General features: G+C 56.4%; 1 protein-coding gene across 2 annotated transcripts; it reads left to right on the forward strand.

The window, feature by feature from the left end:
• The first annotated feature begins 4159 nt into the window (after positions 1 to 4159).
• Positions 4160 to 23652, forward strand: CBX7 (chromobox 7). 2 transcript variants are annotated; one of them, XM_079773568.1, is made up of 6 exons: positions 4160 to 4473; positions 6786 to 6829; positions 12947 to 13012; positions 17026 to 17092; positions 19718 to 19790; positions 20156 to 23652. In XM_079773568.1, the coding sequence occupies exons 1-6, from the start codon at positions 4405 to 4407 to the stop codon at positions 20314 to 20316; spliced, it is 480 nt and encodes a 159-aa protein (XP_079629694.1). In that variant the 5' UTR covers positions 4160 to 4404; the 3' UTR covers positions 20317 to 23652. The 2 variants fall into 2 exon arrangements, with proteins under 2 accessions (XP_079629694.1, XP_079629693.1); XM_079773567.1 differs by having other exon boundaries at positions 19439 to 19790; positions 20156 to 23651.
• Positions 23653 to 25384: the final 1732 nt, after the last annotated feature.

Raw genomic sequence — 25384 nt, forward strand, 5'->3', positions numbered from 1 at the left:
GTAACCCTATGTATCAAAAATAATACTGTTTCAATATGTAATCAATATAAAATTATCAATGAGATTTTTTAGTAGTTTTTTTTTCAGACTTAAGTCTTTAAAGTCCAATGTGTATTTAATTTTGCTCTTACATCTCATTTCGGACTAGTCACATTTCAAGTTCTCAGTAGTCACAGGTGGCTAGTGGCTACCGTATTGGGCAACACAGGTCTGGGATACCCGGTGCAATGTTTAATGGGAATGGAGTTTGTAGCCATCCTTGCCTTGGACCGAGCCGAAGGGGAATGCTCTTACCGTTCATTAGGAGTGTCGCTGTAGGTTTCTTGTAAGCACCTTTACTGGATGAAGACATCCCTTGTAGTCCTAGTTTGCTACAAGCTTTAAAACACAAACAGATGTTGAACTTTTCCTGCATCTTTTGAGGTGACCATATATCTTCCTCCTTTAACTTGCAATGTGGTGAGTTGACTGATTTTCAAATGTTAAGTCAACCTTGCATTTCTGGACGAGACCCGATGTTGCCACGCTGTGTTACCATTTTTTCTAGACTGCCAGATTTGGTTTGCTAATGTTTTGTTTAGGAGTTTTATATCTATGTTTATGAGTGATATTGGCCTATAATTGTTTTGGTACTGTACTTGTCCTAGAGAGAATTGGGAAGCATTCTTCCTTTTTCTATTATGTAGAAAAGTTGGGGTAAGACTGGAATTATTTTTTCTTTAAATAACTTACAGGTGAAGCCCTCTGGACCTGAGTTTTCTTTGTGGAAATTGATGGTTCGATTCCTTTAATGGTTATGGGAAGGCTTGATACTCAGCTCACGCCACAGAACTTCAGGTTGCTAAAGTACCCCCATAGTTTCATACCAGTTGGTACAGAGCCACGCCTCCCCACCCTTCACCCCCAGACCTTCCACTGAGGAGATCGAAGAGTTAATGCCAGGCATAGCCAGGGGCCTCTTGGGCTCTGCGTGGGTACCATGACCAGGAACGATATGCATTCAGGTCTTCTTTTCCGTTTTGGTAAGTTATACTTTTTTAGGGATTTGCCCATTTCATTAAAAAATTTAAGCTATTGTAACAGTTTTTCATAATATCATTTATATATATATATATTTGCGATGTTGGCAGCCTCTCTAGCTTTTCATTCTTGATATTGGTTAGTGGTGCCTTTCCTTTTCTCTTGATCAGTCTCATCAGAGGGTTATCAAAACTATTAGTCTTTTCCTGGAAATATTTTTTGGTTTTGTTGGTCACATTTCATTCTTTTCTGCACTTACCTTTACTCTGACTTTTGTTTTCTAGCTTCTTGAGATGGGTGCTTACTTATTGCTTTCAGCCTTTTCTTTTTTTCTAATACAAGCATTGCAAGCCAGAAACTTCCCTTTAAGTCTTGCTTTAGTTGTACCCCACATTATTTTTTTTTTTTAATATATTTTATTGATTTTTTACAGAGAGGAAGAGATAGGGATAGAGAGCTAGAAACATCGATGAGAGAGAAACATCGATCAGCTGCCTCTTGCACACCCCCTACTGGGGATGCGCCCGCAACCAAGGCACATGCCCTTGACCGGAATCGAACCTGGGACCCCTGAGTCCGCAGACCGACGCTCTATCCACTGAGCCAAACCGGTTTCGGCGTACCCCACATTATTTTAATATGTAATACTTTCACTCCCAGTCAGCTACAAATATTTTATAATTTCCATTATGATTTCTTTTTTAATCCATCCGTTATTTAGAGATGTATTTCTTAATCCCCAAACATATGGGGCTTTTGAAATTAGCTCTGGCTTATTTGTGTTGTGGTAAAAAAAAAATATATATATACATATATATATATATATATATATATATATATATATATATATATACACTATCTGATTTCAGGCTTGAAATTTCTTGAGATTCACTCGTTTCGTAAATATTCCACACATCTTGCGAAGGAGAGTATTCTGCAGCTGAAGCCAGGGTGTTCTAGAAAAGTCCATTAGACAAGTTTCTTAATCATATCCTTATTGAATATGTATCTGCTTATTCTACCAATTACAGAGGAATGTGTTTTAAAATCTCCCACTATAACTGTGGATTGGTCTATTTTTCTGTGTTGTTCTCTTCGTGTTTCTTATATTTTAAGACTATTTGCATGCAAATTTGAAATCGTTCTATCTTTCTTGTGAATTGGACTGTTTTCATTATGAAGGGACCTTCTTTATTTCTATGACGGTTTTTTTCTGACATTAAAGAACTGCATTAGCCTTCTGTTGGTCCGTCTTTGCACGCTCTTTCCCCATCCGTTTGCCGTCCCTCTTTCAGCAGCCCTGTGTCCCGGAAGTGTCTCCTGTGGGTGTCTCTTGCAAATTGCACACAGTTGGATTTTATCCAGTGTGAGAATCTCAGTATTTTAACTACAACATTTAGTTCAGTTGCATTTATTGAATTATACTATATATGTCATCTATCTGTCCCATCTATTTTACATTTATTTTTCTCTCCATCCTTGCTTACTTTAGGATTGATTGGGTTTTCTCATTCTAGTTTTTGCCCGCTCATAATTAGGATAAACATCATACACTGCACTTCCATTCTTTTCATGTTTACCCTGTAATGACAGTTGCATTATTAACTCATCCAAGTTTACGTGTATTTGAAATCTATCTTCCCTTTCGTCGGGAAGAATATAAGGAGCTTAGAACACTAACTCCAGTCACCCGAGTTCTATGCCATTGTTGTTGTGTAGTTGAGCTCTATTTTTATCCAGAAGACAAGGTTATTGTTTTGTATTTTCAATATTCTCCATTCCCTATTGCATTAGACCTCTGTCTGTGATTGGCTTCCTCCTGCCTGAAGTACCTCCGTTGGAATGTCCTTTAAGGAGAATCTGCTAGTGATAAAAATCGTAGTTTTCCTGTTTGTGAATGTTATTTCCCTTCGTCCTGGCAAGATATTTTCACTGGGTATCTAGTTTTTGAAAGAAATTTTCACTGGGTATAAACTTCTAAGATGATGGTTATCTTCTAATTCCTCTGCCTTCTGGCTTCTGATAAAAAAGTCAAATATAAAGTTGTCCCTTCTTTTTTCCTGTGGCCCAGACAGAAGCGTTTGGACTTGGTTCCGAGAGGAACCGGGAGCCAGGAACGTTTTCTAAGCTCTGGGCTGACCCAGTGCGATGCGCCTTTTGGAAAGCGCACTCTGGCATCGCGCGGGCGCCGGCTGGAGGGGGCAGCTGGGCGCGGGTCGCGGCCGCAGTCCGGAGACGGGCGAGGGCGGAGGGCGGAGGGAGGAGGCCCCGGAGGCGGGGCCGGGGATGGGCCGCCGTAGGCGCTGGGAGCCACCCGGGCACGGATGACTCCGGGCTCCTCGCGAGGATGAGTGGCGGTGCCGGAAGGAAACAGAAGGGGTGGTTTGGAATGGATGGTTAGAACGAGTCTGTCCCGAACCTCAAGGTCCATTCATTCCACCAAGAGCTGAACACCTAGTGTGTGCCGAGCGCCCTTGGGCTGCGTGGCAGCCAAACCCGTTCCGTGCGCACCTTTCATCCGCCGCGGCCGCACCTGCCGCGGATTATTGCTTCGCCGGGGGCCCTCGAGACGGCACCCGCGTCCGACCCGGACGCGTCTGCACTACCGCCTACGGGCCTACGGACGGACGGACGGATGGATGGAACGATGGACGTGGCGGGGCCTGCTCTGCGCTGGCCAAACGGTGCCTCTCCGCAGCTTGGGTTTAGGGAGACCGCGGTGCCGCGACAGGTGGGGAAACCTGAGCCGTGCCGCCCCCGACAGCGCGGGGTCCGCGGCCCCCCTGCTCCTTAGTGGGAGGACCCCTGCCCGCTTCCTCATCGGTCCAACCCGGGCCATGCCGCTTCCGGCCCATCAGCGTCCCCGGGAGGATTTTAGGAAACGCGTCTCGGTGTTAAGACCTCGCCCGGGCTGGGGGCCGAGTGGAGCGCGCGCCAAATAAGTTCCGCGGGCTGGCGGCTGGGGGGCTGCGTGGACCCTGCCTCCCCGGCGGGCGGGGCGGGGCCAGGGATGAGGGGCGGGACCAGGGATAAGGGGCGGGCCGGCTTGGAGGGAGGGGCTCCCGCGGGGCGGGGCCGGCGGGGAGGGAGGGAGGGGCGGGGCCTGCCGGGAGCGAGCCGAGGCCCCGCCCCGCCCACTCCCGCGCGCTCCTCCGCTCGCTCGCGCCGAGGAAAACGTTGCGCAGGTTCAAAAATGGAACGTCGTCGGCGTGAGGGAGCGCGAGGGGGTGTGCGCGCGTGCGCGTGCGCGTGCGCGCCCGGGCGAGGGTGACCGGGACCCCGCCGCCGGCCCGAGCATCGCGCGCCGCAGCCGCGGGCCCGCAGCTCCGCCCCCGGCCTGGCCCGGCCCGGCCCGGCCCCGGGCCCGCTCGTCCGCCGCCCCGCATGGAGCTGTCAGCCATCGGCGAGCAGGTGTTCGCTGTGGAGAGCATCCGGAAGAAGCGCGTGCGGAAGGTGAGGCTGCCGGGGGGCGGCTCCCAGGACCCCGGCGGGGTCCCCTCGTGCTCCCAGCCCCGTCCCCTCCACGCTGGGGGCGCGGGGAAGTGTGTGGTGGGGGGCCCAGGCGGCCTCGCGCGGCTGGGCTTGTCTCCCCAGCCGGTGCCTCAGTTTCCCCCGGCACCTGGCAGGGCGAGTGGAATAAAAGTTGTCGCCCCGGGATGCCGGGGGCCGCTGAGCCCGCCCGAACTGGAGATTAGGATCGGACTGTAGGGATCCTGGTGGACGCCATCCTTCCTCACCCTCCCCCGCTCCTAAACGTGGGGAGACTGAGACCCAAGTTGAGGAACCGGCTTGCCTAGTGCGCTCGCGTTGGAACTGGGTCTCGAACACAGGACTCTGGACTCTTGGTACCAAGACCTTTCAAGTTGGAGGCGGGGCTCCGGAACGGCCTCCAGCCTCCGGAGCCTACCAGCCGGACTTGGACCTTCTCCGCTCCTCTCTCCACTCCCACCTCCATCTTTCTCCCTCTCCCCAGCGCACACCCCTCGGCTCTCCCCACCTCAACTTTCAGCCCCGCCCCTGGGCTCGGCCGGGCCGCCCACGGCGCGCGGCTCCCTCGAAGCTCCTCCCCCTTCGCCTCCGTAACACCCACCCCGCCTTGAAGGAGGGTTCCGCGGGGTTCGCGTCCCGCGCCTCCCGGCTGGACGCGTTTGCAGAGCGGGTCGCCCCAGATTGGAGGCCGGGGTTGGAAGTCGTGGGGGAAAGTCCCCCTCGCGGCACTCACCGCCAGCCTTTTCCCTGCTCCTCTCTGCAGCCCCGTGGGAGGCTCCCGGGCGGGGTTGGAAGGGTCTTGGAGGCCACAGCCTCCCCTTGGGCTGAGGCTGAAACCGAGGCCCAGGCAGGGGAAGTGAACTGATCAGTCACAGGAGATGGCGGTAGAGCGAAGAGCCCACATTGGCTGATGGCCAGCTCCTCTTCTTTTGGGAGAGAGAACGCAGTCTTGGCATCTTGGGCTCAAGGTCAAGGTGGTCCATGAGCTTCTTTTCTTTCTTTTTTAAAATTTATTTTTATTGATTTCAGAGAGGAAGGGTAAAGGAGAGAGAGATAGAGAAACATCAATGATGAGAGAGAATCATTGATCGGCTGCCTCCTGCACGCCCCCTACTGGGGATGGAGCCCACAACCAGGGCATGTGCCTTTGACCGGAATCGAACCCCGGTTCGCTTGAGTCCGCAGGCTGACGCTCTATCCACTGAGCCAAACCGGCTGGGGCCATGAGCTTCTTTTCTTCCCCATCTCTGATGGGGCTGAACCCTGTCTTCAGGTTGGGGCTGCCCTCCTCCTTCTCCCATCCTCCAGCATTTCCTCGATTTTAATTTATTCCCCAGAGCCCAGGGCTTGTCACGGAGCGTAGCCCAAGCAGCTACAGTGATTGCCCTCTTCAGGCCAGGCCTGAGGAGTAGTGCCAGAGAGCGAGGAGCGTCATTCTTTCAGCCATTCATTCAAAACAGATTTATTGAGGATCTGTTATGTGCCAGGCGCCATTCTAAGCCCCAGGGCGGGATCACCCCTCCCCTCACCGAGCTGGCATCCTGGCAGAGGAGGCACACCGGGAATGAGGAAATTAACACAGATGCCCGCCAGCAGGCTCTGTGCTGCACACCGTGAGGGGGAGGGATGGCATCAGAAAGGGTGGCATCTTGGCCTCAAAGTTCCCGTGTGGAGGCCTTCACCCATTGGGTGGGGCTGGGCCGGAAACCTTTAAAGGGCCCTGTCAGCTGTGAGGAAGGGAGGGGTCTGGCTCTGTTTTCCAACTACTGCGGAGTGACCATCGTTTCCGCAGGTGGAGGTTTTGTCAGCTTCTCCGGGGTCCTGCCAGGTCTTTTGAGCTGAGAGACTCACTGGCCTGTCCCCTCTGGGTCAGAGGCAGCCTCTCCTGGGAAGGGCTGGTGGGATTGGGCTGAGGAGTTTTCTATGACTTGGAGAGTCTTCTGATCTAAAAATGGTCTTAGCACTGGGATTCTAGACACTGGATCTTCGTGGATGCACACCCCCATGTGGTCTCGGTTTCCCCATGTGTGACATGAGCGCCAAGCTCATGGTGTCTGGGGCCAGATGCACTTCTGTGCTCTAGTAAGGAGGGCCATCTGGGTGGTCATACAGCAGCCAGAGCTTGGGGGGGTCTTTGGGTTGATGGGGATCTGATGGGGGATCTCTGTGTACGTGTTAGGGGACATCTATCTGCAGAGGGGTTAGGCCTTACTGTCCTGTGGGTGGTCATCGGGGCAGCTGTGTATCTCACTGTGTCTGCTTCTCTCTCTTCCCAGGGCAAAGTCGAGTATCTGGTGAAGTGGAAAGGATGGCCCCCAAAGTAAGGTCCTTTGTGTGTGCGTCTGCCTGCCTGTGCCCTGTGCCCCCTCTCCTGCCTAACTTCTAGCTCCAGCTGCTCCAGCTTGGCCAGCAGGCCTTGATTAAGTCATCTTCTCTAGCTTTCAGTTGCCCCTCTGCCAGCTGGGGGGCTTGGAGCACATGAAGGTCAAGGCGGGCCCCAGTTGCCCTTCTCACCTGCTCCCTCAGGTTAAGTTCCATCTCTGGTTGGAGGCACCCCTCTCCCCCTCTTTCTGGCTTTTCTTGGCACCTGGGAGGTGAAGGCCCAACATCTAGGGTTCAGAGATGCCTGCTGGCTGAGTGGAGGGGCTGGGCAGGGGTTTATGAGACTGGGTAAGACAAGAACTAGGGACAGTCTGAGCCCACCTTGCCTTTGGACAGCTCTCTCCAATCTACAGAGCAGGTTCCCATTCAGTCTTGTGAGGCAGGTGGGGTAGTAATCTCTAAAGATGTGGAAACATGCTCAGAGAGGTAAGCAACTTGCCTTAGATCACACAGAAAGTGGGGTCAGAGTTGAACTAGGCCTCCCCATTTTCAGGTATCTCCTCTGTGCCTCTTCCATCTCAGAGTTGGGGGGCAGGGAGCTGGTCTAGGACCTCTCCCAGTCTCTCCACCTCTCATGCTGAGACCCAATTAGAACCTTCACACCAACCAATCACCTCCCAGCAGGGAGTTATGTGAGGGGGTGAGGAACGAGAGAGTCGTGGGGCCTTCCCATTGGTCTGTAGGTGCCCCACCTCCCTGCCCTGCCTAGTAGAAACTGACTCCTGGAATCCCCCTCTACCCAGGCACTCTCTGCAGTGCTGTGCTGATGGTGCTGGGGGTGGGGGGGAACTGACCTGTACTGGGTCCTGGAAGTGTCTTGGGGGCGTGGTGGAGAGAGACAGCCGAGAGGATAATGGCCCATGGTGCCGTATGTGCAAAATGGGTTCAATAGTCCCCCCACCCCCAGCCCCCGCAGGCTTCTTTGCCTTGTGGGACATCCTGGTGATGGGAGTTGGTGGCTGTCCACTCCTCCCGCCCGCCTCAAACACTCCAGGACTGAAGGGGGGTCCGTGCTCCACTGGGCAGGTGAGACGTGGACTTCCAGCCTGGGTGCGGGAGGACTAGAAGAGGGTGCCGGGGGCAGCAGGAGCATTGGCTCCCTGAGCACTGGCGCCCCTGGCTTCTGCACCGGAAGGCTTTGCATGGGAGTGTGGTCCCAGCCCAGTAGCCTTCAAGGCACTGTTGGCTATTTTTCCTCCTCTAGACTCCATCTTTTGAAAGATTTCCTTCTTTAAACAGAGGCACTTATCAAAAGCTCCTTATCCCACTTTTATTAATCCCAAGTGAATATGTCTGCCCACCAGAGCTTCCATCGGCAGGAAGGACCAGTGCTCTAAGAGCAGTCCCTCCCTGTTTCTGCCGGCTGAGCCCCGGCCCTGGGGCCCACTTGCTTCTTAACATGATGGGACCGCTGGATGGGCCTTCATCACTACCTTTTATGACCCCTCAAGGGGTTCTGGGAGCTCTGTTTGACCAGATGACAGGTGCGCTTCTGGCTCCCCCACACTTTGGTCCTGGGTTCCTATCCACCTGTGAGCCCCAGGAAGGTAGTTCCTAGGAGAGGTCCTAAGATGTAATTGCCAACTCCATGCAGCATGGCCCCCCTTCATGCCATCCACTGTGTCACCCACTTCACTCGGGGGAAACAGAGCTTCAGTCAGGGAGAAGCAGGAGGCCCTTTGTAACCCATTTGGTCCTCCGTCTCCCCTCGCCAGGGGGTCTGGCTGGGAGCCGAGGCTGAGACAGCAGGTGGGGAGTGGGAGTTGGGCAGGCTGCAACCTGCCGGCCTGGGAGCCTTGGCTAGGGCAGTGCCAGCCTCAGCGGGGAGGGGATCCAGATCCTCCTGCTTCTCACCCTGGCCAGGGAGGCCTACATTAACAACAGAAACAGCAGAATGCTCGCTCTGCGCCTGTTAAGCCACATGCTTTGCCTGTTTTCTCTCCAAACGGCAAACAAATGACTGCCCTTCCTGCCCAGCAGGTGGGGCAGAGGAGCTGTCTGGCTAGTTATGGCAGGTACAGCAAACAGCACGGAGTAGGGCTGGGGACACAGGGAAGGGCTGGCGTCACAGGGCAGAGGATGTTAAATCAGCTGCAGGTGCTCTCAGCCCCGAAGAAACCCTCAGACATCCTACTCTCATTGCAATCTGCTCAGGACTGGTCCTACCTTCCGCTTTCCCTAGTGAAAGCTACCGCATCTTCTAGGGTGACCGCCTCCCTGGAGCTTTCCTAATGATATTGTCAGTGGGCACAGCAATAACCAGGCTGCTCATCCGTAAGTCCCTAGTATGATCAGACATGGCCTATTTAACTGTCTTATGGCCACCCATTTTACAGATGGGAAGACAAATCCTCAGCAGAGGAGCCCTTGCCCAGGGTCATACAGCTGGGATGATTTGAATTACGGCATGCCTGACCCAGGGCCTGCAGGTCTAGCCCCTCTGATACACAGTGGGCTCTGGCAAAGGTGACCCAGGATGATGGGCTGATGGTCCACTCAGTGGGGCGTGCTCAGACTGTGGAGCCAGACCAGTCTGCTTTGAACTCTGTTCTCTGTATTTAACAACTGTACGACCCAGGGCAAAGCCCTCCATCTCTCTGCATCTCCATCTCACTACTTGTAAAAAGGAGGCCCAGCCCAGCCGCACAGAGGCCGCCACGGGCTGCCCAGACCGCACAAGGTTCCGAACGGTGTCGGACGCGGAGAGGGCGCTTCTTTCTCCTCCAAGACGGTTCGGGCAGTAGCAGAGTCCAGGATTCGGGCCTGGCAGCTTTTGGTGCTCTCTAGGCTTTCGAAATTGCTTTAATTAATGCTTATTTGCTTTTATTACGTACCATACTGAACTAAGTGCTTCACAGGCTTAACACAACTAACAATCACATCAACCCTAGGGACTATTTTGGTAGCCCTCCTTCACGCAGAGGTAAACAGAGACCTGACTCACTTGCTCAAAGCCACCCCTGTGGGCTGGCCCCCCAGTCCCGCGGCTGCATCTCAATTGAGCCGCATTATATTGGGGTGGGAGGCCGGAGCGGGCCTGGGTCAGTGGGGCGCCCCGCCCCCAGCACAGCCGGAGCCTGCGCACAGCGGCTGGAGCTACTGCCGCTGCCTGTTTACCCAGCCCGGGCAGGGCTGCCGGTCACGTGGCCGTGTTTACCTCTCAGCGGGCACGCGCCATCCCCGCCCTCACCCCCCATTGGCTGGCCTGGTCATCCGGACGCGCCTCTCCTGCGTGCGCGCGCGCGGCTCCGGTGCGGCGGAGAGAGGGCGGACGGGGCGGGGCCGAGTGGTCCCCCGCCTCTCACGGAGCGCCCTGCTCCCGCCCAGCTCGTACCCTGTCCCCAGCCCGCCCCCTGTCGCCTAGGTTGTGGACCCTGACGCCTCCTGTCCTTGCGCCCGGCTGTTCTCGAATCGGGTTTACCTCTGGATCGCCACTGAGGAGGGGCACTGGTGGCCTCCATTTTGGGGGAGCCCAGGGTGTTTGACAGATACTTGTGCAATCCACCTCCCCTTGCCCTCCCTTCGCACGCAGCAGGGCCAGGCCTCCTGCTGCCAGGTCTGACCTTGTGCTATTGCCTCAGATCCCACTGATGGATGCCCCAAGCTAATAACAGGCCCCTCTGAATCTACCAACCTTTTCCGGGCACCTACTGTGTGCCAGGCCCCCAGGTCAGACACTGAGGACTTGGTTAGTTAGGCAGTGCCCCTCTCCCAAGGACATCCCAGCTCAATGCATGACATGTGAGGTACCCGAAGGTAGAGCATGGCCGAGATTCAACTGAGTTCCAACCACAGACTGCCCACTCACTGTCACAGTGGCCTTGGCAAGATGCTTACCCTCGGGCCTCAGTGTCTTCATCTATAAAATGGGTCACCTACCTCATAAGGGTGTTAAGAGGAATGGATGAGTCCCCGGCAGTAGTCTGCTCTCACTCCTTGCTGTTAATGTCTGTGGTGCTGCTAGTGATTCTAAGATGAGGAAACTGGGATCTAGAGAAAATTAGGGACTTGCCAGGAACTGCACTGCAGCAACATCAACAAAAATGGGTAAGGAGGTGGGGAAGTGGGTAGGGCAGAGAGGACTAGAACAAGGCAGGGACGTTTCAACAGCCAGAGAGAGAAGGAGGCAGCCCACAGCAGGAACCAAAACTCCCCTTATAACTAGTTTCAGCTGAGAAAACCCAACCTTGAGGAAATCAAACTATGAGCCTCTGGTTGGTCATAGTTTGGGTTTTTACCAAAATATACATATAACCAGTTTTAGTTTCACTTTTCTTTTTCTTTTTTTAGTTTTACATTTCTTCGGGGTGAGTGAAACTGCAGTGGCTTCGAGAGCCATTCCCAGAGCACCTGGGGGCTGGGCCTGGGCTGAGTGCTTTGGGGAGGGGTTACGATCTGCCCAGATCTGCCCACCGGGGCGCCAGCTGCATCATTCATCAGTAATTATGGCAGGTGCCAAGGGCAACGAGGGAAGGGGATGGTTCGCCCTGCTGGGAGCGGCACAGCTGGGAGAGGATCTACAAGAACCTGGCCCTTAAGGGATGAGTCGAGTCCTCTGGAGGGACCATCCAGGCGTACCGCATAGCATGTTCAAAGGAAGAGAGGTGTGACGTGCCTGCTCAGGCTGAGCCCGTGGCACTGGGTACGGGCTATGTGGTCCTCAGGGCATGGCCCTCCGTGGCTGAGTTACGGGGCCTGACGGCCGACACGCAGCAGCCGTGCAGCAGTGTCGGTGGAGAAGGGAGCAGAGGGTTCTGTTCTTGGGCAGCTTGTTTGTGTCTAGATGGGACAGCTGTAGGCTTCACAGTCCCAGGACCGTTTAAGGTGCAGGTTTCAGCTTAGCTTGTTTGGAGGCCACAGGGCAGGGGCCATGCCCAGCCTCTTCCTGCTTCCTAACACGTCCCTGAGACCCGCTCCCCTCCCTTCTCATCCAGCGGAGCTGGTGCCGCCTCAGCCAGGATCATAGTCCAGTGCTTAGGTTTCGTCTGTGCATGTACATGTGCACATATACCCAAAGACATAATTGTATGTTTGCATGTATATTTATTTGTATGCATACACATATGCACACATATATGTTTAACATTTTTAATTTATAAGCACTTGCATCTGTTTATAGTGAGTGGTACTTTTTTTTCCAATTACAAAAATCATATACAGTTAGTTTTTTTAAAAAATTAAATAGATGAAAAAGTGAGCTGCTTAAAGGCAGATTCTAAGTAAATAACGGAGCGTGGAACACGGGTGGCTGAGCTCAGGAAGTGCTGCACTGTCTCAGTCCAGGCCTGTCCCCACAGGGAACACCCTCTAGTCCGGGAGAGGAGGAAGATCCCCTGGGGAAAATCCTAGCGGGTCCTCGCCCTATGACCGGTGCTAAACATTTACCAAATTCCTGCTGTGTGCCAGGCCCCGACACGAGGGCACTTCAGACCTGGCCTCGATGGCACAGATGTGTGCCCAGAAGGGAGGGAGCAGCTCAGCCTGGCAGGAGAGGCTGTGCTGGGGCTGGGGTTTGAGAAAGGAGCGGGAAGAGCAACAGTGATAAGCACAGAGCACTTCTGTGTGCTGGGCCCTGCTCCAAACCCTTAGACACACAGGTGCTTTTTCCAGCAGAGTCTTTTGCACATGGGGAAATCGAGGCACAAAGACATTAGGGAAATTGTTCAAGGTTTTACAGCTTCCAAGGGCAGAGCTGGGATTTGAACTAGGCCCCTGCCTTCACCACAGGCTCTTACCTCTTCTCGGAAGGGCCTGTGGGACGTACCACCCTGCCCTCTCCCAGGTCCCCTGAGCTGCTGAGGTGGACATAGCGTCTCATCACACCATCTGGAGGTGGTATGATGAGTGCTCAGAATGAGGTGGGTTCTGGTGTCATTGGAACCCCTAGGAGGCCCTGACCTCGTGGCTGGCCTGGAACAGCTCCGAGGAGTAGGTGACAATTTTCTGGACCAGAAAGGGGCGAGGGCCTGCAGACAGTGGGCCCTGGCGGAGCAGCTGTGGCTTCTGTGAATGCAGGGGAGAGCGGGGCAGCTCTGACCTCTCGTTTCTCTCCCAGGTACAGCACGTGGGAGCCAGAAGAGCACATCCTGGACCCCCGCCTGGTCATGGCCTATGAGGAGAAGTAAGGGGCTCAGCCTGCACGGGGCCGGGCTGGTCCACAGGCAGGCTCAGAGGTTTCCTGGGCAGCCTGCTCTGCCTTGGCTCTGAACAAGGCCCGGGCATGGGCGCGGGTGGGGTCCTGGCAGGGACACTCCGGTCGTGTCTGCAGCTGGGGGAAGGTGATGGGCACCAGCTCCAGGGCACTGGGGGCCCTGGTTACTTTCCTGTTGCTGGGTGATGTTGGCCACTTCCCTCCCCTCCCCAGGCCTCGGTCTCTCTGCTGCAACGGGGCCACCCCAATAACTCCTGCTGCGGCTTCTCCATAAGGTAGGGGTTTCAGTCACTGTGATGAATGTAAACATGTGTCCTAGTGATGCCCTACGTGTGAGGAGCAGCAATAGCAGTAATGCCCAGGCAAGCCGTGGCCGAGAGATCAGAGACACACGCCCTGGAGGTCCCTTAGCAAGAGAAGACACCTGATGAAGCTCAGGAAACGCCTGTGGGAGGGGCGGCTTTGGAGCCTGGGCAGCTGGTTCTGGTCCTCCCCACTCTGCCCCCTCCTAACTGTGTGGTCCTGGGCAAAGCCACCAGGGTCTCCGTCTCCCACCTCTGCCAGCGCTCTGCTGAGATTCCAGGTGGTTAGTGACTGGCAGCTCCTCCCATACCCACGAGGACTCCTCTCAGCGGGAAGCCTTGGACAACATGTCCTCTCTGCTGGTGTGGGGCCCTGTGCGCAGAACCCAGCCATTCCCTGTGCTGTGTGAGGCCAGAGTTACTGAGCTCCTGCCAGCAGGCAGCCCGCGTCCTGCAGCTTCTCCCCAAACACTGACCTGTAAGGTGCGGACCGTCTCCTAAAATCAGTCCCTCTCGTCACCTCCTGAGGCAGGGATGAGGGTCATCTGACAGATGGGGAAACTGAGGCTCTGAGGAGCTGTGGGACTTGTCCAGGAGCCTCCCAGCTGGGAAGTAGCCCGAGCCAGGCTCCTGACTGTACGTGGGAGGCCCTTCCTCTGCCCCTCGGGCCCCTTCTCATCGAGTCTCCCCCAGGACGTCTCCTGCTGCCGCTTCAAAGGACCGGTTCTCACTGCTCCTGCCTTTAAAATGAGGGTGTCCCTGTCCCACAGCTTCTTTCCGGTCTCCAGTGCTTGTGCGGCCTTGACCAAAGTGGTTGTGACCCTGGGAGAGAGTTGGGCAGCATCACAGGCCTGGTTAGAATCCTGGCACCTGGCTCTGCCACCCACCAGCTGTGAGGTGTCAGGCAAGGCCTTGCCCTCGGAGCCTCGGCTTCCCCATCTGTGCGATGGGTATAAGGTGCTGACCTTGTGGGGCTTGCTAGGGAAGCAAAGGTATGTGGAAGCACTCTGCAGACCGAGAGTGTGGGCAGCATCTTCTGAGTGTGAGTATCTTCTGGGGGTAATTAGGGGTCAGCTAGTCATTCTTTGGTTTATTCAGCAAGTCTTGATTGAGATCACAGTAGGTGCCAGGCACTGTTCCAGTGCTGGGGTCCCAGCAAGGCACAAAGGCAACAAACATCCCTACCCCCTGTGGCTCACATCCCATGTGGAGACCCGTAATTAACAGTGCTCTAACATACATGTACCATATCAGAGGCCGATCCCTGCTGCAAAGATAGGGTAGGGGACAGGGAGGGAGGGGGTGCTGGTTTCCTGGGGAGTGAGCTGGGGGTGTTTGAGCAGAGACCTGAATGAAGTGAGGGAATGAGCCCAGTGGGTACATAGAGAACGGGGGTGAGGCACAGGGAGTGCAAAGGCCCTGGGGTGGGGGCCTGTGTTTGAGGAGCAGCATGGAGGCGAGTGTGGCTCTGAGTGTGGCTGACTGGAGTGGCGTGAGCTGGGAGGCTGTGGGTAAGGGGGGGTGGGGCAGTGTGGGAGGCAGGGGCATCTGAAGGAAGGGGGTGGCACCGTTCAGGGAGGGCAGAGTGAGTCCTGGTAGATGATAGGTGTGCTATTTTGAGTCAGTTAAGGACAAACTCGGAGACTTCTGCAGATCCACTGTGTGACTCTCACTCTGTCTTGGTGAAAAGGAAGTAAAAGGGAGTGAGGCCCATTTAACACATGCTTTTAGGGTTTTAATAAGACTCAGGAGGCCAGCGAGGGGGCTCCACTGGGAGGGGTGTCCCTGCACACCAGGGGGCACTGAGAGGGCACTGGGCTTGCTGGGGCCTGACTCTGTGGCGGTCTCAGCTCTTTAGCTCTGGACACAAATGGTCAGAGCGTCTGACAGATTCCAGGCTCTGAGTTGGTAAGGGCTGGACAGAGTAAAGGCCCCTGCCTCACCCTCTCACCTGCACTCCCTGGGGAGGGGCTGCATATTAGAAGCCAGAATCATGGCCTGGGCTCCAGGCCTGTCCTGATCCTGACTAGGACCCTAGGCCCGACCCTCCCAAGGTTTGGAGCCAGAGCTTAGCATTTTCACCAGTGGCGGGAGGTGTAATAATTTGCCAACGTGTTACTCAACCTCTCTGTGCCTCAGTTTCCACAGCTATCAAATGAGGGTAGTAATAGTACCTCCCTCGTAGGATGGTGTGAGGGTTAAAGCCTTGAGAGCAGTGCCTTGTACAGTGTCCAGTATGTGATCATCATCATAAATAAGTCAGGTAAATGTAACTAACATATTATTTTCCCCCGAGGCTCTTCTCTTTCCCTCTCTCTGCTTCCTCCCCCTGCTCCTCTCTCTCCTTTTTCTCCCCTCTCTCTTCTTCCTCTTTATTACTTTAGCCTTCCTGCTTTCCATTTTCATAAATACTAGGGACATCTCTCACTCCTTTAAGAGCCTAGTGATGAGCTGAGAAGGGAACCTCTTGCTCCAGACAAGGACCCTGAGGCCAGAGAAGTGACCGCCACCGTCTCCGGTGGCCAGTGCAGAGCTGGGCCTGGAAGGGGTGCCTGGCACCCAGCACTGGGCTCTGAGAGGAGCTTCTCAGCGTGCAGGCCGGAGGGCTGTCCTGTGAGCCGCCGGGAGCGGTCAGCGCCCTGTGCTGCTCCCAAAGGCTGCTTCTCGGTCCCCAGCGCCGTGGGAGGGAGGGCTCCCCCACACATGCAGGATGGGCGCCCGCCTCTCGTCAGCTGGCCCGGCTGTCACCAGGCTCACTGCTCGGGTCTCCTTCTCTCACTCTCCGGCCGGCCACTGGAATTTAATTCACAACATCTCAGAACTCTGCTCTTGTCAGGGCCAGCTCCTGCCCTCACATTCCTGCTCCGACCACGTGGCCTCTTCGTTCCAGTCACCCTCAGGAAGTGTGAATGGAAGGAGGGGAAATGGGCAGAAGGAAATGACTGGATTTTCCCACCACTCAGGCACTGCTGTGGGCAGCTCTGTGGTGACTTCTGGGGTGTGTGTGTGTGTGTGTGTGTGTGTGTGTGTGTGTGTGTGTGGCTTTGTTGGCAGCCTCAGGGTGTACCTCTGTTTTGCATTAGGGATTTGGAAAGGCCCCCAGCAGTCTGTCATCTCCTAGGGACTCAGTACAGGCTAGTTTTCTCCCCGATCGGGCCTTACAGAGAGGTGGGCGCTGTTATCCCCACCAGTCAAGCAGATCCCAAATGGGGGGCCCAAAGGAGGGAGGGGTCCTTCCCATTCTCACCAGGGCCCTGGGGCATTCAAGGCAGACTTGACTGACAGGTTCTGTACAACTCTCCTAGGAGTGGAAACTGGAAGTGCACTCTGGGGGGAGGTTGCGCCCAGTAGCATGTGGAGCAGCGCTCTGGCATGACCCTGGGCCCAGGAAAGAGCCACATACTTTTGGAGATACCACCGGAGTCCCACCTCAGCAGGGGGCCCGTGGCTGTGCTGTTCCTTTGGAAGCTGGGAAGACCGAGGCTTCGGGAGTTAACTTGTGACCCCGTTGTTATGGCCTAAAGAGAGCAACAGGGAGGAGCTTCTATCCTGGGACTGGGGGGTGGTCTGTGAAGGATGCCCCCTCCCCCATAGACTGCAGAGGGCAGGGTGGAGGATCCCTACTTTCCCTTAAATGTCACCAGTGTTTTCTTTTCTTCTCCCATCTGCTTTGCACCCCAGGGAGGAGAGAGACCGAGCGTCGGGGTATAGGAAGAGAGGTCCGAAACCCAAGCGGCTTCTGCTGCAGGTAACCGGCCAGCGTTGGTGCCCACCCACAGGTCCCCATGCTCACCCCCAATTGCCCAGCTAGTGAGCTGAACCACTCCCCTCCTCAGCCCCGCCCAGGGTGCTGCGGGCGGGAGGCACTTGGTGGGTGAGGTCCAGTGGAAGTAGCTGGGAAAAGTCGGAATGTGGGGCTGGCGCCGCAGGAAGTGGGAGTTGCTGTGGTGGGAAGGAGAGTGGATATATGGCTCATGGGCTCCTAGAATTTTAAAAGCTTAGAACTTTGTAAATGAGTCTTTTTGATATTCAGAATCCCTAAAACACACAATTGTAATATTTGAGGTCCTTCGAGACAAAACTTTAGAACTGAGGAAACATGAGAGCCTGGAATTTTAGAATTCAAGCGAAGGAGTCTCGGCATTCTGGACCCACAGTCGTGGAATGTCCTAGAAATGTGTCATCCTTTCCTGGTTCTCTGCCACAGGTGGGTCTAGACGCCGTGGCATCCTGGTGCCCAGGTCTTGGGGGCACTATGCCCACCTCACTGCTTTGCTCTGAAAAGAAGGTGGAGTCTGAGTAGCGCAGTTTTGTGATTTGAGGCCATCATGTTAGGTGATTGGCTTCTCTGAGCCTGCGTTCTCCCCTCCGTAAAATCGGGATGGTAGGGTACCTGCTCTCCTTCATGTGTAAGGCCCATCCAGGGATTGGGAACCAAAACCAAGTCTTCTTGGTCCACGTGCAGGTGAGTCCTGTCCAGCCTCCTGTCCACTCTTGCTTGTAGATCGCCTGAGGCTTTGGCAGACAGATGGCCTCCCTCATGCACTGGGCGTGTTCCCTGGGGCTTGGTGTAAATTGGGTCCCAGAAAGGAAAGTGACGTCTCCATGCTCAGCTCTGTGCTCAGTGCTCTTCACCATGGACATAAACCTCTGGGGAAGGTGTGAGATCATCTGGTTCTGTGTAATAAGTCCCCCCTAACTAAGCACCTTGAAGCAACAAACACGTGTGATTCACATGGTCTCCGTGATCAGGAGCTCAGGAGGGCATTCGCTAGTTCAGTGATTCCAGTTTGGGTGCAGTCATGATGTCGGCCAGGGATCCCCTGCTCTGCAGGCGTGATGGGCTGGGCGACCTGCTTCCAAAGAAGGAAGGTCGCCCTGCTTCTGTCAGATGCTTCTGTCAGATGCTGCAGGGGCTGTTCCTTCCCCTGGGGACCTCCCCGAGGGCTGCTGAGGGGCCTCACAGGGGGCCACTGGCTTCCCCCGGAGTGGGCGATCCAAGAAAGAGGGAGGGAGGAAGGAGCACAGCGTCTTTAACGACCTCGCCTTGGCAGTCCCACCGCAGTGTTCAGTCCCCCCGCGAGGGACTCCATGGGTGTGAATTCCCAGGGCGGGTATTGTTGGGGCCATCTTGGAGGCTGGCTACTACAGCTGACGCTCAGGGAGGCCGCTAGCTTACCCAGAGTCAGAGCTGTAAAGCCCAGATCTGGCTCTGCTGCTGCCGGGTCCCTGTAGCAGTGCTCTCCTGGTGAGGCGGAGGACAAAGATGAGCCCATCTTGCAGAGGGTTTACTGGGCTTGTGATGGCCTGCAAGCCAGGCGGAAGGGTTTTGATAAAGCTACATATAGGATAAGCCCTCCGAGCATGGCCGTATTTTCCCAATGCCCTCCCAGTTCAGCCCTCCTCCCATCCACAGGACAGCCTGCACCCCACGCCCCCTGATGGGCATTAGCAGGTGGGACTAGAACGGAGCCTGCACATATGATCTTTGCTCCCACCTGGAGATGTCTGGCCACAGGTCCCATCTGATGGCCTCGCTCTCTTCCAGGGAGCTCTTGGCCTCTGGTGAAAGGTGGCAGTAGAAGGTACTATCCCAGAGTGATCTAGGTCCTGCCAACATTTTAGCACCAGGATCTTTCCTGGGCTTGTGTAAGTTACCCCAAAGCAATAAGACAAGTCCTCAAATTGCAAAACACCAGCCGTGAGAAGTGGCAGAACCTTCCTTTCAGCCCATTTGAACAACAATGAGGCAGGGCGTCAACAGAGGCCTAGGCCTGCATAATCACTCTGCTTCATGAAGCCAGATGGGTTTCTCGTACCTCCTGTACGTTCCTCCGCTGTGTACCCAAGACGTGCCTGTGGCCTCCGTCCTGAGCCCCTCACAGCCCCTAGGGAGCTGAGGCTGCCCTGTGGGGCTGTGGGGCGGGGACTGGCTAAGAACGGCTCTCTAGGCTGGGCTGGGGGTGGGGTGATGGCTGCCTCTGGGCCACGAAACATGGGGAAGGGCACTCGGGGGGGAGGAACGGCATGAGCAGAGGCGCGGCAGGGGTGGGAGGGCCGGGCTGACCCGCCGTGCCCTGGCTTGCCCCCGCAGCGGCTGTACAGCATGGACCTGCGGAGCTCCCACAAGGCCCCGGGCAAGGAGAAGCTCTGCTTCTCCCTGACGCGCCCACTCGGCAGCGGGAGCCCCGAGGGGGTGGTCAAGGCGGGGGCGCCTGAGCTGGAGGACAAGGGCCCCTTGGTGCCCACCCTGCCCTTCCCGCTCCGCAAGCCCCGAAAGGCCCACAAGTACCTGCGGCTCTCACGCAAGAAGTTCCCGCCCCGCGGGCCCAACCTGGAGAGTCACAGCCATCCACGGGAGCTCTTCCTGCAGGAGCCACCGGCACCGGACGTCCTGCAGGCCGCCAGCGAGTGGGAGCCTGCCGAGCAGCCCCCCGAAGCGGAGGGTAAGGTGGCCCAGGCCCAGAGACCCTCGGGGCTGGAACGATCCCTTGAGTCGTCAGGTCCAGTTGGCCTATTGCCCAGAGCGGGCACGGGGTGCTCCGGAGGCCATACAGCCGGCAAGGGCCCTGGCGCCCGCCCAGGGCTTTCTGTGGTCCTGCTCAGGATGGTCTGGTCCTGCCAGGAAAGAGAAGTGTCATGACCTCCTCCCATTGCCCAGTCCTGCGCTGGCCTGGCCTGGCTGGAGACTCAGAGGACAGCCTGGTGCGAGGGGTGGGGAGTAGTCTGCATGCTGCCACCCGCTCCCACCTTCCCCGCCTGCTTGTCAGCGCTGTCCTCCATCTGTCCGTCTGTCTTTCTCCCCTGGCAGTAGCAGATGCGGACCTGGCCGAGGGGCCCCCTCCCTGGACACCCGCGCTCCCCACAAGTGAAGTGACAGTGACAGATATCACCGCCAACTCCATCACCGTCACCTTCCGCGAGGCCCAGGCCGCTGAGGGCTTCTTCCGAGATCGCAGCGGGAAGTTCTGAGGCACCGTTTTTACTTCTCTTAGACTGCTTTCTTCAGGGCTTGGGGTGGGGACTTCCAAAGGTAGGGAGGGGTCTGGGGGGTAATTATTTTATTTAAAAATATGAAACGGGAGGAGGGGGAAGATCCCAACACTCCCACCGTCCTCCCCTTTCTCTGTGGGTGATGTTTACAGAGAGGCCTCCGGGTCTGTTTCTGGCAGGGGGTGGGTACCATCTCCAGAGCAGAATGGGGACAGGGCCACCCCCCGGACACCTCCATCACCATTCTCCCCAGACCCAGCAGCTGCCCTGGGAACTAAGCGCAGGAGGCGGAAGGCCCGGCCCCCTGCGCAGCCCCCAGCCCCGGCCTGATTCTGCCTTTGCCTCTGGAGGAGGGGTCTGTCTTTGTCGTTGCACTCCAGCTTGGTGGGATGGAGGCTGCCTTTGCCCAGAGGGCGGGTCAGAGCGCAGGGGCCAAAGGAAGGGTTAGAGATGGCTGCAGGCTCCTGAGTCTACCCTTCAGAGCGGTCTACTTTCCCTGGGCCGGCGGCCAGCAGAGGCCTGCTGAGAGCTTCACCAGTCCCCCTCACAAGACACCTCCCCCCACCCCGCCCACCCCCGCCACCCCAGCTGCACCGTGTGCACGCACCTTGCCCTCCTGCCCCGTGATGTGTGCATGTAACTGTAGACATGTGCGACGGGTCCTGCAAATCTCCTGTTTAGAAACCTGATCAGGTGAATGTGAGGTGATCACAGCACAAAAGAACTTGCCCCGGGCACCACACACTCACCCACCTGGCATGGCCGGTCACATGACCGGATCTGGCCCTACTCCCTTCGTTCCCTGGAAGCTGTCGGCAGGGGTCTGGCATGGCAGGTGGCCTCTGCTGCTCCGGGCACGCATGTGGTGTGTGGCTTCGCCCGGCCAGCTGCAGGCGTGGCAGCGTCTGCGGGTGGGCCTGCGCTTCGTCCTGAGGGGCTCTGTTCTCTCTGACTCAGGTGACCTTTCAGCCCTTCCCACTCCCCTCCTCTGCCCTCTCCTCAACTCAGCCAGTGGTGGGTGTGCGTGGTCAGGGAGGGAGGGAGTCCCACCACCTTCTCAGGGCAGCCTCAACTCCCTCCATCCCGCCTCCTTGCATCCTGTGCCCCCTCTGCACCCCTCCATGCCGAAGCTGGGCTGGCCTGTGTCTTCCTGCAATCAGGCTGCGGGGGGCGGGGGGCGGGGGGCAGGCTGTGCACAAGCCCCAGGCCGCCCTCCAGCACAGGCTGTGTCTGCCAGCGGGAGGGCACTCGCTTTCTAGTTTGCACCAATGTGCCTGTGCACTGGTAGCTCCCCTGGCAGTGAGGAGTGGCTTCTGCCCCGGCCCAGCCCTGTAGGCAGAAACCGGGGTGGGGGGTGGGGGGAGGGGAGTGCAGGAGGGCAAGTACAAGCCTGGCCCTCCACCCTTCCACCATCCTGCCTGCCCTCCAGGGCCGCCCTCCCCCTGTGTCCTGAGGCAAGGATAGGGCTATTCCTTCCCAAGCCCCCTCCCCAGTTCCCAAACCAAAGACACCGCACCCCATTTCTGTGTTGGGTGCCCTGCTGGCAAGATTCTCAAATCCCTGGTCTCCCTCCCCTTCCTCATTTCTTCACTGTCCAGGGTCAATTCAGTGCTTCCATTGGGGACAGCCCCCTGCGGGGTGACTTGATTCACCCCAGCCTGGGGAGTTGAATCTGGAGGCTTAAGTGGGGGTGGGTCAGGGGAAGGAGGGGCAGCTGCGGCCCTGGGAGGGAAAGGCAGCTGGAGTGGGGGACCTTCCCAGGACAGGGGCTCCCAGCCGAGGCGAGGCGCTGGAGGGGGGTGGGCTGGGAGGTCTCTAGTTGAATGCTGTTTGCTCATGGCTTTGGGACAGGCTGGCAGCTTCCAGTCTAAGTCACACTCATTCCCCAGGGGACACAGGACCTCCCAGAGAGTGTGTTAGGTCCGCACCACCAGGAGCCAGGCCAAGAGACAGAGTTTAAGAAAGTTGAAGTTCTCGCAGCGGGCTGAGCCCGGGTGCCGGTGTCAGCCGAGGGAGTGCTTGTGCTCCCTTACACAGGCCGCGGTCAGGGCTGCACCCGCGCAGGGGAGCCGCCTGAGCAGGATGTCCTTGGAAGATAGCAGGGTGTCTGGGGGCGCCCCAGTCGGCAGGGGAGTGTATCTTATTTTGCTTCTGCAGGTGCAGGCTGTTTGCTTCGAGCTATGGGAAAACACTTACAACAATATATCTCAGAAAACATGTCCCAGGAGGGGCCGGCGCGTCCTGATAAGCTGTCTGTGCAATTTGCAGAATCGGGGCTTGGGGGCCTGTTGTGGAATGAGGCAGCAGCAACCAAACCCTTCTTGCCTCTGACTCAGCCCTTTACGGCCCACAGGTGTCCTGTGTCCCAGAGAGGGCTGACCCCCCCCCCACCCCCCCGCAGAGCCTGCTCCCTGGGGGAAGGGCTGTGGCCTGTTAGGACCCCGCCCCCAGCACATAGACCTCTATGAGGGGTTGGGTGTGGCCTCCTCCCAGCCCTGAGTGTCCCCGCCTCCCACCTCGCCTGGCTTCCACACTGAAGGCCAGTACAGGGAGTGGATGCTTCGAAAGATTGGACCTCTTGCCTCCCTTGCCCACCCCCACCCATTTGAATGTAGTTGGTACTTTTTTTCACTGTGGGTTCGGGCAGGAGATTGTCCTCCACCCCTGGCAAGGCCACTCCTAATGCAGCCGCCAGCCCATGATCATCACCCCATCCATCCCATTGCCAACTTCCCCTCCTCCCCTGCGGGGGAGGGCGCTATGCTTCTGGGTAGCTTTGGCTTAGAAGTGGCCAGCCTGGCCTCCAGGTCTCAGCACAAGAACGCTTCCTTTGCACAGAATGAGCAGTGAGCTTTGTTCAGACGAAATGAATGTATTGGGAGGGGCTGGCGTGAGCCGTCCCCAGCACGTGCCTCCTCTGAGCGGGTGTGTGCTGGGAGAGCCGGCGTGGACGCAGATCTCGGGTCTATTTTTGTACTGATGTTGGTAGCAGACTGTATAGCATCTATTTATTTAGATGATTTATCTGGTAAACGAGGCAAAAAATATTAAAAACACATTAAAGATGATTTTTAAAAAGGTGGCTGGGCATTCGTTTCCTCCTTTGAGGGTGTCACAGCTATGCCACCCTCAGGGCTCAGCCTGGGGTTAGGTCCCAGGTCGCCAGCGGCTGAGCATGAGCTTGGACAGGTCAGTTTCTGTGACTTCAGATGAGAGTGAAGCGTAGATCGGTAATGGGGGGAAGTGGTTGGGAGCTGGAAATGAGTGTATGGCCACTGCATGGCCACCTTTGTGGTCAGGGTTCAAAGGAGAGGAGTGGGTAGGTGGGTTTGCCAAGGGTGTGCTTCCGTGCCCTCTTAGTTCGTGGCGGGTGGGTGGGTGGGGCAGCGGCTGGCCTTGCTGGCAGCTCCTAGATGACTCCCTGTAGAGAGTGGGGACTTAGCATGCCGTGGCCTTAGCTTTGAGCGTTGCCCCTAATTTTGGGTCCTCAAGAAAAGTCCCGTGGGCACCCTGGTACTAATGCCCACCCTGCCCCTCCGGCATGTTTCCTGGGCACAGCCTTCTGCGCGGGCACAACTGCATCCGTTTTCCTGGCGTTTCGCAGCGGTTAGGGCAGCCGCTGGCCGGAGACAGTGCTCTGCGTCCTCAGCGCTTGTCTCCTTGTAGGCGGGAACTCCAGCCGGAGACAACAAGCAGCAAAGGCAGGTGCACCTTTCCCTGCAGGAAAGGAATGCCCTCAGATAGTCTTAGCGGGCAGCACAGCCAGCCGCCAAAACCAATCTAGGTGCCCCGCTGAGGGGGGGGTTGTGGAGTTTATACCCCTAGGCTGGAATGTCCCTAAGCAAGCCTTCCCCTCCCTTAGTTCTCAAAAAAATATACACTGAGTGGCCAGATTATTATGATCTCTGAACGCATAATAATCTGGCCACTCAATGTATATCCTATGTAATAAAAGGCTAATATGCAAATTGTCCCCTGCCAGGAGTTTGACCAGCAGGCAGGCCGGCCAACTGCCCATGTCCCCTCCCCCTGGCCAGGCTGGCCGGACCCCACCCATACACGAATTCATGCACCGGGACTCATATATATATATATATATATATACACACATATATATATACACACACTGAGTGGCCAGATTATTGTGCGTTCAGAGATGATAATAATCTGGCCACTCAGTGTACATCTCCAGGCGATGAGGCTCCTTCGCCCAGGTGTGCTGCACTGGTTAGGCCACATCCCGGAGGGGCTCACTGCTCTCCTCACGGACGGGCCTGTCGCCTTCATTATCTCATTTTGGTGTGTCTTGTCTCACACGTATCCCTCCCAGCCCCAGCGCCTTACCCGCTCTAACAGGGGAGACAAGTACTTAGGTGATAGTTGGTTACTCCAGGCCGCACAGCCAGGAAGTCCTGAGCCAGGGATGTGAACCGTGTCACCTACAGCAGCCTTCTTATCCACAGCTTTACTCCCATGGCTCAGTTACCCACAGTCAACCTTGGTCCGAGAATAGTAAATGGAAACTTTCCGAAATAAACAAGTCATCTCGGCTGGTGTGGCTCAGGGGCTGAGCCTCAACCCATGTACCAAGAGGCCGCCGATTCGATTCCCAGTCAGGGCACATGCCCAGGTTTCGGACTCGATCCCCAGCAGGGGTCATGCAGGAGGTAGCCAATCAGTGTTGCTCTTTCTCTCGCATCGATGTTTCTCTCTGTCTCCCTTCCCTTCCTCTCTCTCTCAAATCAATAAAAAAATACTTTTAAGGAAAGAAATAAACAATTCATACACTTTAAACTGTGTCTTTCTGAGTTGCGTGATGAAGTCTTTGGCCTTCCCTGAGTGCCATGCTCAGGACACGGGTCACCCCTTGGTCCAGTGCTTCTGCCCTGTGCAGGCAGCAACCCTCCCCCACACGTGAGTCACCTGGTTGTCTCCATGAGTGTCCAGGACTCCAGGACATAGGCCTGCTGGGAATGTGGCCCCAGTAAGCCCAGTGCCCTCTCCGTGCCCCCTGGTGTGCAGGGACCTCCCCGCCCCCTTCCCCCCC

The sequence above is a fragment of the Cnephaeus nilssonii genome, assembly GCF_951640355.1.
Source record: "Cnephaeus nilssonii genome assembly, chromosome: 6".
NCBI lineage: Eukaryota > Metazoa > Chordata > Mammalia > Chiroptera > Vespertilionidae > Cnephaeus > Cnephaeus nilssonii.

Coding starts and splice junctions, on each gene's coding strand:
- CBX7 (XM_079773567.1), top strand. CDS start 4,405: ATGGAGCTGTCAGCCATCGGCGAGCAGGTGTTCGCTGTGGAGAGCATC. Junction 4,474..6,785: donor GGAAGAAGCGCGTGCGGAAG/GTGAGGCTGCCG, acceptor CTCTCTTCCCAG/GGCAAAGTCGAGTATCTGGT. Junction 19,791..20,155: donor GCAGCCCCCCGAAGCGGAGG/GTAAGGTGGCCC, acceptor CTCCCCTGGCAG/TAGCAGATGCGGACCTGGCC.